The sequence below is a fragment of the Phycodurus eques genome, chromosome 7, assembly GCF_024500275.1.
Source record: "Phycodurus eques isolate BA_2022a chromosome 7, UOR_Pequ_1.1, whole genome shotgun sequence".
NCBI classification, from domain to species: Eukaryota; Metazoa; Chordata; class Actinopteri; order Syngnathiformes; family Syngnathidae; genus Phycodurus; species Phycodurus eques.
In genome coordinates, this window is record NC_084531.1 from 2,932,233 (window position 1) to 2,947,771 (window position 15,539).

Consider the following 15,539-nt stretch of genomic DNA (forward strand, 5'->3'; position numbering starts at 1 on the left):
GTCCTGAGTTAGCCTCTACTACTTTTTGCCATAACTTCATTGTGTGGCTCCTCTACAGTTCCCACAGCTCTGCACATCACCCTCGTTTTTAAAAATGGGCACCAGCACACTTTTCCTCCATTCCTCAGGCATCTTCTCTTCTGTTGAACAGCTGGTCAAAAACTCCACAGCCACCTCTCCTAGAAGCTTCCATTCCTCCACAGGAATATCATCAGGACCAACTGCCTTTCCATTTTCATCCTCTTTAATGCCTTTCTAACTTCCCCCTTACTAATCATTGCCACTTCCTGGTCCACCACACTTGCCTCGTCTACTCTTCCTTCTCTCTCATTTTCCTCATTCATCAGCTCCTCAAAGTATTCTTTCCATCTATCCAGCACACTACTGGAACCAGTCAACAAATTTCCATCTCTATCCTTAATCACCCTAACCTGCTGCACATCCTTCCCATCGCTATCTCTCTGTCTGGCCAACCTGGAGAGATCCTGTTCTCCTTCTTTAGTGTCCAACTTTGCATATATGTCATCATATGCCTCTTGTTTGGCCTTTGCCACCGCTATCTACGCCCTACGTCGCATCTCAATGTATTCCATTCTCCTCTCCTCGGCCCTCTCAGTGTCCCACTTCTTCTTCGCTAACTTCTTTCCTTGTAAGATTTCCTGTAGTTTGAGGTTCCACCACCAGGTCTTCTTCTCTCCTTTCCTGACAGAAGATACACCAAGTAGTCTCCTGCCTGTTTCTCTGATCACCTTGGCTGTCTTGGTCCAGTCTTCTGGACGCTTCTCCTGTCCACCAAGACCCTGTCTCACCTCTTCCCAAAAAAACGCACAACACTCTTCCTTTCTCAGCTTCCACCACATAGTTCGCTGTTCTGCTTTTGTCTTCTTAATCTTCCTCCCCACCACCAAAGTCATCTTACACACCACCATCCTATGCTGTCTAGCCACACTCTCCCCTACCAATACCTTACAGTCAGTAACCTCCTTCAGATTACATCGTCTCCACAAGATGTAATCCAGCTGCGTGGTTCTACCTCTGCTGTTGTAGGTCACCCTATGTTCCTTCCTTATGATAAATAGTGAATATGACTGTGACACACACACACACATACCTACACACACACGAATGCATGCACACCTGAACCAGGAACTACACGCTTCTTTCACTCAACTCTGAGTCATGATGAGAAAGCCACTGCATGGTACAATTTATCACTAATCAAGGTAGACCCGAGTTGATGCGGGTTCTCATTATTGTTAAAAGAGACCCGCATAGACTGACTGTCCTCAAACAGGCTCTATTACCAAGCTAATGAAAACCACATTGAGGAAAGCCATAGAGAGTAGAGGGGAAAGAGGTGAGTACGTGTCGTAGATGAGATGGTAGAGGCCATTTGTTTTCATCAAAATCTTGGCAGCTTCTGAAATGGAGTATGAGCTGCAGGGCTAAAGAGTGGCAGGGCGATGTCAACCATATGCTGTTCATTTATAAAGAACAGGTCCCCATTTTGAGTCCAGAGGTAACACAAGATGGGTGGATATAATTTTATTTTGGGAGGTTTAAATATCATGCAACATGAAATTGGATACCTGTATCTCAATGTGTAGAGTCGATTTCCATGTTGAATTTTTATAAGCAATACTGGACTACAGTTGGATTGTAAGTGAAGCAACATATGTGCAGCATTTTGTAATTAGAAACATTTATAAAGTTAATAAATCATGCAGTGTGTCGCATAAAAAGTTGGTGGTTAAAAAGGTTAGGCAAGTAATGTTAATTGCATGCTAATCAACTGATTTTCTAATTTCAACTTACAATTGGTTATTCATTCAGCACAATTGGCAAAAAAAAATCATCTCTTACTCAAGTCATCCATGTGTGTTCTATAAAATAATTATTGCTTTTGAAACCAAGTTTCTACTGTACTTTTAAGACCCAGCACATCACATCAATACAACTGGGGCTTCAGAGCTGTCATTTTATATCTCAGCTGTGCCTGAATTTGTGCTTATTATTTTGCACCCCAAAGTCCTCACCTCTAAAACGTGTTCTGTTTGTTGTTCCCGGTCCAGTTTTCTTGAGGTTGTAGTGATCAGACCTGGGACAGAAAATTTTCTTGAAATCACACACACAAACCCATGCCAGTGAGCAAAATGTCTAAATTACAGTTGGCTTCTATTATTGTAATTAGATAGAAAGAAAAATGAAAACAAGCTACTGTAGCTGTTTGAAAAGGAGGAAAGTTCAAGGTCGAGTAAATGATACATAATTAACTGTGTAATAAATATTGTGTCCCTTCACAATTATGCCTATTCAAAATACACAGTTGTAACAACAACACCAACTACAACAACAACAAAAACAACTACACATTTAGCCTATCCCAAGCTGATTTGTGTACACCCTGGATTGAGCACTGACACCAATCAAAAAAATCGGTACAAGCATGCTTCAAGGGGACAGACATAAAAAATGTACATTTGAATTGCTGAAAAACATATAGGTGTGTCTCTGGAGGGTCTGCCCACCCATGTGAAATGAAACAACCATTTAAATATTTGGTCATCTGCTTCCTAAAATGTGTCGGTAAGTGAGACAATCTGAATTATATTCATGGTGTCATCACAATTCCACAAATTTACATATTTACTTACTTACTTAAAATGAGTGGTAAACCAAAGATAACATTAAGCTGTTTCAGTAGGATTTACTTGGTTGCATCCAACAGCAAAAGCTATGGTCTGCAGAGAGCTTCTAAAGCATCACAACGACCTCATTTAAAAGGTATCAGTCGGGAGAAGCATACAAAACAATGTCTAAGCCATTAGTTACATCAAGGAACACAATGAATACAGTCATAGTCAAGTGGAGAAAAACAAACAACCAATCACACTCACATTCACACCTGCAGGCAATTTAGAGTCTTCAATCAACCAATCATGCATGTTTTTGGGATGTGGGAGGAAACCGGAGTGCCCAGAAAAAACCCACGCAGGAATGGGGAGAACATGCAAACTCTTCACAGGTGGGGCCGTGGATTGAACCCCAGTCCTCAGAAATGTGAGGCAGACGCACTAACCAGTCGGCCACCGTGCCACCACTTATAAACCTATTAAATGAGGTTCATTGACACAATTTACAATCATGACCAGCCAAAAGAAAAATGCGCCGTGAACTCAAGACCTTCCTTTTTTAATATACAGTAAATGGTTTTCTTATATCAGCATCAAAGCCACACAGAATATGATGCATAACAATACAGACACTATTTGACACATCAGACATGAGAAACAAATGCTCATTAATACAAAAACACGACCTAAAAAATAACACCCCTACAAAGAAATACAATCCTATAATTGGATTTATAATTAGAGCTGGAGTGTATTCAGGCACATGTTCACTCCCCTCACACACATTTCCACCATCTGCTGTAAGATGGCCCACGAACAGAGAGAGCTAATTAAGATCAATTATGTCCCTTTCATAGGTAACAAGAACAACAACACCTTCACAGGTTGAAAAATTAGCCAGACTATGTGGTCACTTTACTTTAAAAATAAAAGCAGTTTATCTGAAAGGAAGAGCTGTACATTAAGCTCAAGGTTAATGTTTTAAAGTAAGCAAAAATAAGACTTGCTTCCCACTGCATACTGTAACTTGGTCAACAGGGAATCAATCAGTCACCATGTTCGTCATGTGTTCAGGGCTAGATTAGATGGATTAGGTTGGTTGGTTGGATGGATGGATGGATGGATGGATGGATAGATGGATAGATAGATAGATAGATAGATAGATAGATAGATAGATAGATAGATAGATAGATAGATAGATAGATAGATAGATAGATAGATAGATAGATAGATAGATAGATAGATAGATAGATAGATGGATGGATGGACGGACGGACGGACAGACAGAAAGACTACTAAACCTGTTGAAAATCTGGTTCAGTTAGTTAGCTCTCCCCACATGTCCCTGAGTGGTGGCACCTCTTTTAGAACTGCAGCCAATGATTGTCTTCATCCTATCCCTTCATGCTGTTCTTCTGTAGCATCTGCTTTAACTTCCTTACCACCCTGGGCTGAACTCTGACTCCTTCTCCACATGACTGCGCTCCAGTGGATCACCATCTTTGAAGGCCTTTTTCTCGTTGACGTCCCTCATGATCCAGGGCCTGTTGTTGGCAAACCAGTTTACAGTTCTTACAGGAACATCCATACAGAAGATGATGCAATCAGTAATGCAGTCCACCACCTCATCCACTTTCCCAGAGTGAGAACCTCACAGTACATCCCAGTCTGTTGTTCCAAAACAGTCTTTCAGAGCATGCTCTGCTTCCAGAGATGACTTGCTGAATAAACCGGTAGATGTGGGTCTTTTCCTCACCAGAGGTTTGTAGTAAGGCTTCAACATGATGAGGTTGTGGTCTGCTCTCCCCCAGTGCAAGCAGTGATATGGCACCGCGTGCATCCTTGACATTGGTGTATAGTAAGCCAATAGTTCAATTTCCCTTGGTTTTATAGTTCATATACTGGTGAAAAGCAGGGAGTGTCTTGTCCATAGCAGCGTGATTGAAGTCTAAATATTGAACAAAATGCCTCAGGATGCTGTGCTTAAAGTTTAGCGACGGCGGAGTGGATGACATCACACACTGGCTCAGTATCAGCATGTGGAGGGAAGTAAACTACAACCACGATGGCGCAGAATTACGGCCATAAGTTCGATGTCCCTGCAGCAGATGGAGATTTTGATGTTTACATGTCCAGTGTTATTCCACCTATTGCTCACGTACAAGGGGAGTCCGCCCCTCTTCCGCTTCCCACAAGCATTGGCTAACTTGTCTAGCATGATTGAGCTGGAAAGGGGCATCGACACATTAGAATCCGGGATGACCTTTAGCCACGTTTCAGAAAAACACAGTAAACTGCATTCTCTGAAGGTCCTGTCTTTGTTTATCAGCACAGTTCGTCAATCTTAATCAGAAGCAAGTTCACGTTTCCCATAAACACCAAAGACACACAAGACTTCTCCCTAAGCCACAAAGCCTTTAGTTTAGCTCCACTTCCGCATCCCCAAAAGGCTTCCTCACCTCAATCGGTAAATGGGGAATCACTCCATTGCGAAACTTCCCTCTCAGCGTACGGAGAGTAGCACTTCGAATAAACAAGTCAATTACATTTAAAAACTAAACATGTAGCACTACTGGAAATGCTACCATTTGTGTCAGGGCCATTGAGCAAAGTATGATTTAAATTTGGTTCTTTCTCCAAAACACCTTTGTCAAACCTTACCACACATACAAAGCCTGTCCCTCTGTTTCTTTCATAAAGCTCTGTCTTCAAGAAATATGAATGGAACTCACAACCTTGTGAGTTCATTCTGCAACATCAGTTCACATACAAAGGCAAGTAACTGTGGTAAAGATGAAAGAAAAAGTCATTGCAACCCCACCAGATTTTTCAATTATACTAAAATGGAGCACCAATGTGGGAGGGAATCTAGAAGATTAAGGTCACTGTGCTTTTTTCACCAATGCAAAACACCTACTGTGATAATGTAATTAGCTGCATGAACAAGATTCACTATGAAGTAGTAGATATGAAGATTGGTGTGAATACAAATATGGTTAGCTTAGCCATGAAGACGAGGACAAAAAAAAACATGCAACAAGACATTAAACAAACATTTGTGTTTGCTAGACAATGGTTCATTCCAATGTTTTATACTGTTGGAAAGCTTGACTATTGTACTCATGTTATGAGCTTCTGATTTTTCCCAGGTGCATTAGGGCAAATATAAGATGATGTTCCACCAAAGCGACCGATTGCATTATTTGGAGTAATGCCTCGTAACAGCTACAAACTGAAAGCTGCTCCATGAAGTGGGGGATATGAGAGACAGACTGCGAAGTGGGTGTCTCAAATTCCAAGTTTATTGGGGTGCGAGGAGGACTGTCATCACCATTAGTGGTTTCTATGAACCATTTCCCACACAAAACTCCACAGGACCACCATTGCTGGGCTTCACTTTCATTTAAGATTACAGCAATCACCCGCTATATCGCGTTTCAGATTTTGCTAATTAGAACAAATATATCTTTAGTTCCAGATATATCGCAACATCTGAAGCCGATCACATATTGTTTTTTTTACTGTATTTTTCTGAAGAGCTGTAGATGCTCTGTTCAAGTTTCACATGTTCACTGCTAAGCAAACTGACTTTAAATTTAGTTATAGTAGGTACATATATTTCATGTGTTTGGGTCTAGAATGTATAGTGTGGGAGGGTCATTTCATCTTAAAGAATAGATGAACATATTTTCCAGACCTGAAAAAAACTCCACTGGGAGCCAGTGGCAGGAGGAGGAATTTAGGAGCCAGGTGAGTTAAATTGCAAACTTTTATTATTAATAATCGAGGTTCACGTTAAGTCTGCAGCACCCCTCTCGTCGCGGGAGATGCAGACTTGAGAGAGAGAGACTCTCAAAGACACAGCGGATGGGATTGCTGTGAGTTTAACAGACTGATGACATGGGACATGTCACATTTGTGATGCATCATTGAGCTCAGCATAAAATCCGGAACAGGGCGATTTAACAGCAGCTTATTCACAGTTCATAAGCAGTCCAAATATGCAGTCGAGCTTTTTAGCTCTTTCTGTCAAGCAGTGTACCGACACACAAAACAAAACAAAATAGTCTAGATTACCGTATTTTTACAACGATAGGACGCACCGTATTAAAAGGCGCAGTCTCAGTTACGGGTCTATGTCTGTATTTAACACAAACATAAGGTGCACCGTATTATTGGGCGCAGGGATGGTAAAACATACGCTTGCTTAAAACATACGGTAGCATGCATGCACGCTAAAACAAAAGGCAGCAGGAGCAACACTGAGTTCGGTTGAACTTTATTGACGCATTTAACAATGTACTCACATTATTTTTTGATCAATCCTCATCCACAAATCCATCAAAGTCCTCATCTTCTGTATCCGAAATGAACAGCTCGGCAAGTTCTCCATCAAACACGCCGGGTTCCCTCTCATACTCGTCGGAGTCAGTCTCGTTGCCGTGCGGCTCCTCAGAAATGCCGGCTTTTATGAAAGCTCGACCAACAGTGCAAGCAGAGACGTTAGCCCAAGCATCCACAATCCATTCACAAATTGTGGCGTAACTCGCCTGGCGCTGCCTCCGAGTCTTGGTAAAGCTGTGTTCGCCATCTGTCATCCATCGTTCCATCGCCGCTCGCAACTTCACTTTGAACGCCCTGTTCACACCGATGTTCAGCCGTTGGAGGTCATTAATCCATTGTTCGAGTTGGTCTTCCAACTCGGGCCACCTCGCCTCGTTTCCGCGGAAACTCAGCTTCGTCTTCTTGACTTGGCGAAGCTCGTTTTTCTGCTTCCTCCACTTGCGAACCATGAATTCATTGCTCTTGAATTCTCTCGCAGCTGCTCGATTCCAATGTTGTTCCATGTAACTGATAGCTTGCAGTTTAAACTGTGCTTCGTAAGCGTGTCTCTTCGTAGGTGCCATTTTCGGGGGTCCTTAGCCAAACCGATGTTGTTTTGCACAATGCCCATAGCGGCGTTATATACCTACTGGGGGCGTACGTAAGCGTGTCTCTTCGTAGGTGCAGTTTTCGACTGCGGTCAAGCCAGCCTCCAATCGTAAAGTAGCAGTCAAGCCAGCCACCCCTAATTTTGTTCATACTAGGCATTACGGTAATAAGTCGCCAACTCGTGGCGAGAGCCACTTTCAAAATGAAAGCTTCCCAATAACAAGGACGTCAGTGCTCTTCGGTTAAGGGATGCAACCAGCAAAGTTCATTTGAATCTTGAAATACATTAAAAAAATGTTGTTTATTTGATATCTTCTCAAGATTCAAATTAATCTTGCTGGTTGCACTCCTTAACCGAAGAGCATTGACGTCCGTATTATTGGGAAGCTTTTACTTTGAAGGTGGCTTTCGAGTTGGCGACTTATTACCGTAATGCCTAGTACGAAAAAAATTAGGGGCGGCTGGCTTGATTTCTACTTTACGAGTGGAGGCTGGCTTGACCGGCGCTATATACCTACCGGGGGCGTGCCTTTAGCGTCCTCCTTCACGAGCACCCTTCTCCCTTTACGTCCGTATGCTGTCCTCAGCCACGTCCACTTTTCCTCTGTATAAGCAGCATGTCGGCTGGAAATGCTCCCAGTCAGTCTAGCGGAGCACTCATCACACAACATTTATAGATTTTGAAACTTGGTGCACACATAAGGCGCGCCACATTATAAGGCGCCCCGTCCATTTTGGAGAAAATTTACGACTTTTAAGTGCGCCTTATGGTCGTGAAAATACGATAGACTAACTCCTGTAAAATTCTGTTTCAGACACGTTTTGCATTCAGAAGAATACATTCATCCATCCATCCATTTTCTACCAGAGAGGTGACATTCCACATACCTAGAGTCAGCTTCTGTACCCGGGGACCAAGAGCGTCACAGGACCCCTGCTGGACCCCCTGGAGTTTGCCTACTGAGCAAACAGGTCTGTGGATGACGCAGTCAACATGGGACTGCATTCGAACACCTCGATAGCGCGGAGACCTACGCAAAGATCCTGTTCATGGACTTCCGCTCTGCATTCAACACCATCATTCCTGAACTAATCTCCTCCAACTCAGCGTCCCGCCTGTCATCTGCCAATGGATTTACAGCTTCCTGAAGGGAAGGACACAGCAAGTGAGGCTGCGGGACACCACCTCATCCACATGCATCGTTGGCACCGGGGCGCCCCAAGGATGTATCCTCTCTCTGCTGCTCTTCTCTTTCTACACGGACTGCACCTCAACGCACCCGGCTGTCAAACTCCTGAAGTTTGCAGACGACACCACAGTCATCGGCCTCATCAAAGACGGTGACGACTCTGCGTTTCAACAGGAAGTTGAGTGGCTGGAGCTTCGGTGCGGCCGACACAACCTGGAGCTGAATACACTCAAGATTGTCGAGAAGAATCGTGGAACTTAGGAAGAATCCTTCACCACAGCTGCCCCTTCACGCTGTCCAACAGCCCTGTGTCAAACGTCGTAACCTTGAAGTTTCTGGGAATTACAGTCTCTCAGGACCTGAAGTGGGAGACCAACATGAACTTCATCCTAAATAAACCCCAGCAGAGGATGTACTTCCTGCGGCTTCTGAGGAAGCAAGACCTGCCACAGGAGCTGTTCAGGCAGTTCAACACAGCAGTCATCGAATCAGTCCTGCGTTCATCCCTCACAGTCTGGTTTGGTGCTGCCATAAAAAAAGAAAAACTCAGACTGCAATGGATAATCAGGACAGCCGGAAAAACCCCTACCCAACCTTGAGGACTTGCAAGCTGCCAGAACTAAGACAAGAGCATGCAAAATCCTCTTGGACCCTCCACGTCCTGGTCACCACCTCTTCCAGCTCCTTCACTCAGGTAGACGCTATCGATCCATGCAAACTAAAACCAGCAGAGATTCCAACAGCTTCTTCCTGCTTGCCATTAAGTCGCTAGAGGCTAAGTGACTCTCCGTAGTGTGTTTTTGTTTTTATTGTCTCAAAAGTATTTATTTTCAAAATGGCTGTCTTTTGTTATACGACAGCGGCTCCAACTACTGGAGACAAATTTCTTGTGTATTTTTGAAATACTTGGCAAATAAAGAGAATTCAGATTCTGATCGGCAAGGTCCCCACCTTCGGCCGCCGCCCAGCTCTTTATGCGCCCGACCCCCTTGGCCCATCCCACCAGGTGCTCACCATTGAGCGCCACCTCCAAGCCTGCCTCCAGATGAGGGGCCCAGTGACCCGTGTACGTGTGACGGAAAACGTCTTCCATTGTTTTTGTACTCATCATAGGGGATCTTTGAGCCGTGCTTTGTTAGGTCCCTCACCTATGACCTGTTTGCCCATGGGTGAGCCTACCAGGTGCATAAAGCCCCGGACAACTTAGCTCCCTGGATCATTGAGACGAACAAACCCCTCCACCAAGATTAAATCTAAAAAGTGCAAAGCGCAAAGATGAAGTCAATCCATTGTAGAAACAGCTGCTGTGTGTCCTCTTTCCTCTTGCCGCTTAGTTAATAAGGTGTAAAATGATTTGAGCGTAATTTCCTCAATTCATCGACATCCAACATCCCTCATTAGAATGCACACTACTATGTGAAAGTAAAGCTTCAAAGATGTTTACTAATTGCTTTTTGAAAAACAGTGTGAATGAACAGAACGCTTCTTTGACTTTCGTTATGATGTCATAAAACACCACTTGCAATAATAAGACAGAGTAGCCTCTGTCAGCATATCAGACAATTTAGTGCATATGAAATTAAAAAGACAAAGATTGCTGTCAGAAGTTTCACACTTTACTTTAAATAGAATGTGAATGCATTTGTTTTGTCTTAGGGCAGATAATGTACAGCACAGCCGAATATAAAATACTCATAAGTTACTTGTCATTGACAAAAATACATCACCATATTCATCAGATGCGCTTTGTGAATGTCAGTGCTGTACATCACATACACAGATTCAATTGTGATTGTCCACTCATATTTCAAAGGAGCATGAAGATCCATCCATCCATCCATTTTCTACCGCTTATCCGAGGTCGGGTCGCGGGTGGAGTAGCTTTAGCAGGGACGCCCAGAATTCCATTCCCCAGCCATTTCATCCAGCTCTTCTGGGGGATACCGAGGCGTTCCCAGGCCACCCGTAAGACGTTGTCTCTCCAGTGTGTCCAGGGTCGTCCACAGGGTCTCTTCCCTGTGGGACGTCCCCGGAACACCTCATCAGGGAGGTGTTCCGGGGACGACCCTGGACATAATTTGCCATCATCATAAGGGGTCTAGAGCATGAAGATAATAAAGTAATTTCTTCAAATGCTGTTGTTCTATAATTGACCACATTGGTTGTCAGGGCCATCAGACAAACACATACGCTACACCAGTGGTGAGCTGTGCATTTGGTAACTGGGCCTTCAGTGTGGACTTCCATCTAAAATTGCCCGTAGGTGTGACTGTGAGTGTGAATGGTTGTTTGTTTGTATGTGCCCTGCGATTGGCTGGCAACCAGTTCAGGGTGTACCCCGCCTCCTGCCCGATGACAGCTGGGATCGGCTCCAGCATGCCCGTGACCCTAGTGAGGCGAAGCGGCTCAGAAAATGGATGGATGGATGGAACATACTGTATACTGGAAGCAGTACAGCCAAGCAAAATGAAGAGAATTGACTGTTGGGAATAAATTCATACAATTTCATGCAATATATTTTTAGATTGTAAATGCAGGTCATTGCTTCTGATACTGTTTAGGTCTTGCTGGCCATGAGGGCTCACCACTGCAGTGCAGCAGATCAAGTGGTTCACCCCCCCAAAGAAAAAAACAACAACAAAAAGAAATATAATTTAGCATTCCTGATAATCTCACGGTGCCAGAAACAAATACAGATCCTGAAGTTAAACAAACTACAATCTACTGTTGTCATTCAGTACAGAATGAAGGGATTTGGAAGTATAGAACAATTGTAGTATTAACAAGCAACTGTAACTACTGTCAATTCCTCTGATGACAGGGGAATGATGAGTGTGAAAAAGACAAGAAGGAGGAATGGAATGTAAAGGAGAGGATGTGTGTATACAGTATGTGAGTGTGAGAGCGCGAGTGACTTGATTACCATGTAGATATGCGCACTGAAGTCAGTGCAATAAATGAACGGGTGCAGGCTGCCATGAGAGCGACAATTTACTTGAGGAGAAATAGGAACGAGACAGACAATAGAGTATGAGAAAGGTCATGGGCATAAAACAATGACACAACTGAATCAAATCACGTTCTCGTTTACGCATACAATCTCAGTCATTTCAAGAATACTGTATATGGAATCTGTTTAGTCAAATTAAATGAATGACAATGATTGTGACATGTGTCATCTTTGTCTGACACAGGAAAGCACTCTTTCGGGAATCAATACAACATTTAGTCATTTGTTTTCCTGCTCAACCACGTTGTGGACTGACTTCATTTTTCAACCGGCTTAGAAAAGACTAATGAATACTGTCGTTTCAAACAGTACACGGGTGAGTTGAAATGAAGGCCTATTTATACATTGAACAAAAATCTGGTATGGTAGAAAATGATCCTATTACGAGTTGCAATAGATGCCTTCAACATCAGCTCACTGGTTCTTTAGTCAATTTGCACTACCCTCCCCATTGAAGGGTCCCTGTCACTACGTAGCAGCGGGCAGCTGAGATCTAGGAGCCCAAGGTTGGGCCCGTGGACATTTCATTCCATGTAGATGGATGTGCAATTTGTCACAAGAAAAATGTAATGTGGATTGTTAAACATGCAGACACACGTTTACGATCCTGGATACAAAGAAAAACTACGGAGGCCTTGAAAAGTAACTACACTTCAATACCTGGACAGCTGGACCCAGGGAGCAAGACAGCTCCACATATTTGGCTCGCCTAGGCCTCTGACAACCTATGCTGTAACACTGAGTAACGTCCATCTATCCATCCATCCGTTTTCTCTACTGTTTATCCTGTTCAGGGTCACAGGGAGCTGGAGCCTGCTAGCCGTGGGGACCCCGGATCAAGTCACCAACCAGCAGAAAAATGTGGCCAAAAACAAATTCAAAAAACACGCACACACAAAAAAACGTCACCTTGACAGAGCTTGAACTGGAAAATAAATAAACTGGAAAAACATTGGAAGCATTGAATCATATCCAAAAAATATCTAAGATTCAAAGTCTAGCCCAACACCTGATTGATAAATCAATTAATGAATACAGGTGTGTCTCACACTTTGGTTTGTAATGTGAGGGAAGATCACATTTGTACTCACGTCACATACCATAAGCTCTGAATTGACTGCATTTATTCATGTGTTGACAAAACTGTTTTTTCTCCACATCCAATTTCTTCACACTGCCTAATCTCCACCACACACACACACACACACACACACATATTTGAATAAGCCATTATCCATTTTCATATTTTCCCTCCATATTATAACTGTGCATCCATTTAGATGTACGCAGTCTCACCCGACTGAATATCAGTAAAGAGAAAGCTTCATGAAGCTGCAATCTTTATGGGGAATCGTTTGTTACTGTATACCACAATACTGAGCACATCAAATCGTGAAACTTTTTCACCACATATATCGACTGATTCTTCTGCCACCCTTATGTAATATACACAATTACAGAATCATGTCTTATAAATTCTGTAATAATGTGGAAAATAGGTAATAGGTTGTGAATATGAGAATACATTCATCTGTGAATAGCAACATCCTCACATAAACTTACACAGCAGTCTAAGCCCAGCAGGATTTCTTTCTTGAGATCAGATCAATATATATTTATATTTTATATTTGATCCATCCATCCATCCATTTTGTACACCGCTTATCCTCACTAGGGTCACGGGTATGCTGGAGCCTATCCCAGCTAACTGCGGGCAGGAGGCGGGGTACTAACTGGTTGCCAGCCAATCGCAGAGCACATATATACAAACAACCATTCGCACTCGCATTCATACCTACGGGCAATTTAGAGTCTTCAATTAACCTAGCGTGCATGTTTTGGGGATGTGTGAGGAAACCGGAGTACCCGGAGAAAACCCACGCAGGCACAGGGAGAACATGCAAACTCCACACAGGTGAAAAAAATCTGATTAATGGGGTACTTAAACAAGTCAAATCCTTTCTTTTCTCCCATAAAATAAACAAACATTTGTACAATTGCTTCAAATTGCTTATACTCTATTGCTGTCTTTATACATGTACTGAAGTTTACTGCACATTCTTCATCACCAGGATACACTCCTGTGATATTCTTCCTCTTCTTTAGTCAATCAGATTATTTTTATTCATCAAAAAATGATGGCCTTTTTTTCCCCTTCCATTGTTTGTACCAGTACTTTATTCCCAACAACTATTATTTTCTGCTTCTGTAGGCAAAGTACTCTGTAAGAAGAGAATAACTTTTCCAGTAATTTATTCCCTCTCTCTAATTTTCATTCTGATTAGTTAAATCATGGAACTGTTCACCTGTGTTGATGCAGGACGAATACAACAAATAGGAATGAATAAATAAAAGGTAGAAATGGAAAATGGTAAATGGGATGCAAGCTACAATCAGCTTCATCATGTTCGAGTTACAGAAAGACAGCTCATTTCTTTCTGCTTCAGCAATCAACGGCTTCCCTGATCTCTCGCTTCCATTTGTACTCATCCTTTGTAGTCCATTCCTTTTCGCTCAAAGAGACACTTGATTTATATCTTCATTTTGGTACAACACCACTAAAGAATGTGTTCTCAACAGTGACATGATGTAATTATAGCCTCAAGTGAGCAAACTGTACACATGCCAATCTTTAGAAATGAATCACATTATTTTTTTTTCACCCCTAATACCAAGATGAACATTGTGTGTATGTGGCTGGAAACTGATTCAATGTGTATCAGTCATTACTGCAAAATGGTAAGACGGCTCCATCAAATCAAGTCATGACTAATGGAAACATTTTTAATGTTTTCTCGCCATAAAATATTACATTTCCAACGTAATTAAGGCAAAGTAAAGAAAAAAAATACTTACCAGTTCGAGGGTTGATGGTGAAGAAATTTTGAGGGTTCCCGCTGATGATGCGGTAGTTGAGCCTGTCAGTTGTTGAGTGTGGTGTAGCATCAGGATCTTGGGCTTGGATCTGGACCACAGAAACGTCCCGAGGAGAATTCTCTGGTATTGACGGTCGGTACAGCGGCTCAGACGTCAGCGGGGCATTGTCGTTTACATCCTCCACTTGGATAAATACTTCAATTGTGGCAAACTGGGGGACCACACCATGGTCACTGGCATACACTGTTAGCCAATATGAATCCTTGGTCTCGCGATCTAGCATGTCTGTGGTATAGATCACCCCTGTTGGATGAAGGAATGAAAATGTCAAAACACAGAATTCTATGATGGAGCAGGACTTTCTTACTCCTCTTCCTAATATTCTTGCTCCTCTTCCTAATCTTACAGTATGATGTTCACAACTTTCAGTGGAGGAAATAAAACAAGTTCCCCCGAGATAATCTGTATAAATATAAATATAAATATTTGTATGCCAGTCGTGATGCAATTCCCACTGTTTGCAGGAAGCTTTTATTTTTCGCTCAGGTGCTCCCTGTTGTATTTGCTCGAGACTGTCCTTATAAAATATTATAAAAACGTGAAATTAATGTTTTTTTTTCTTTGCATCTGTCTTTCGTATCATTTATTAAACAACAGTTTGAATGCACTTATGGCCCATATGCTGAGATCTAAAATACAGTTCCAACTACGTAAAACTGTATCTTGTGTTGTGCATACAGAAAGATTCTGTGACAGCAAGCGGGGCAAACCAACTGCTATTAATCAAATATATGGGTCATCCATCCATCCATCCATTTTCTGAGCCGCTTCTCCTAACTAGGGTCGCGGGCGTGCTGGAGCCTATCCCAGCTATCATCGGGCAGGAGGCGGGGTACA

At 42.7% G+C, this 15,539-nt stretch overlaps 1 protein-coding gene across 7 annotated transcripts in view; it reads right to left on the bottom strand.

Moving 5' to 3' along the window:
- Positions 1–15,539, bottom strand: part of fat3a (FAT atypical cadherin 3a) — a 182,085-nt gene that overhangs the window by 61,048 nt on the left and 105,498 nt on the right. For 6 of the 7 annotated variants that reach the window (XM_061681170.1, XM_061681168.1, XM_061681171.1 and 3 more), the window contains exons 3-4: positions 14,622–14,945; positions 2,037–2,098 (exon numbers count right to left, since the gene is read on the bottom strand). In XM_061681170.1, the coding sequence (XP_061537154.1) occupies positions 2,037–2,098; positions 14,622–14,945 (386 nt within the window). The remainder of the gene's footprint in view (positions 1–2,036; positions 2,099–14,621; positions 14,946–15,539) is intronic. The other variant, XM_061681173.1, reaches the window with a different exon arrangement.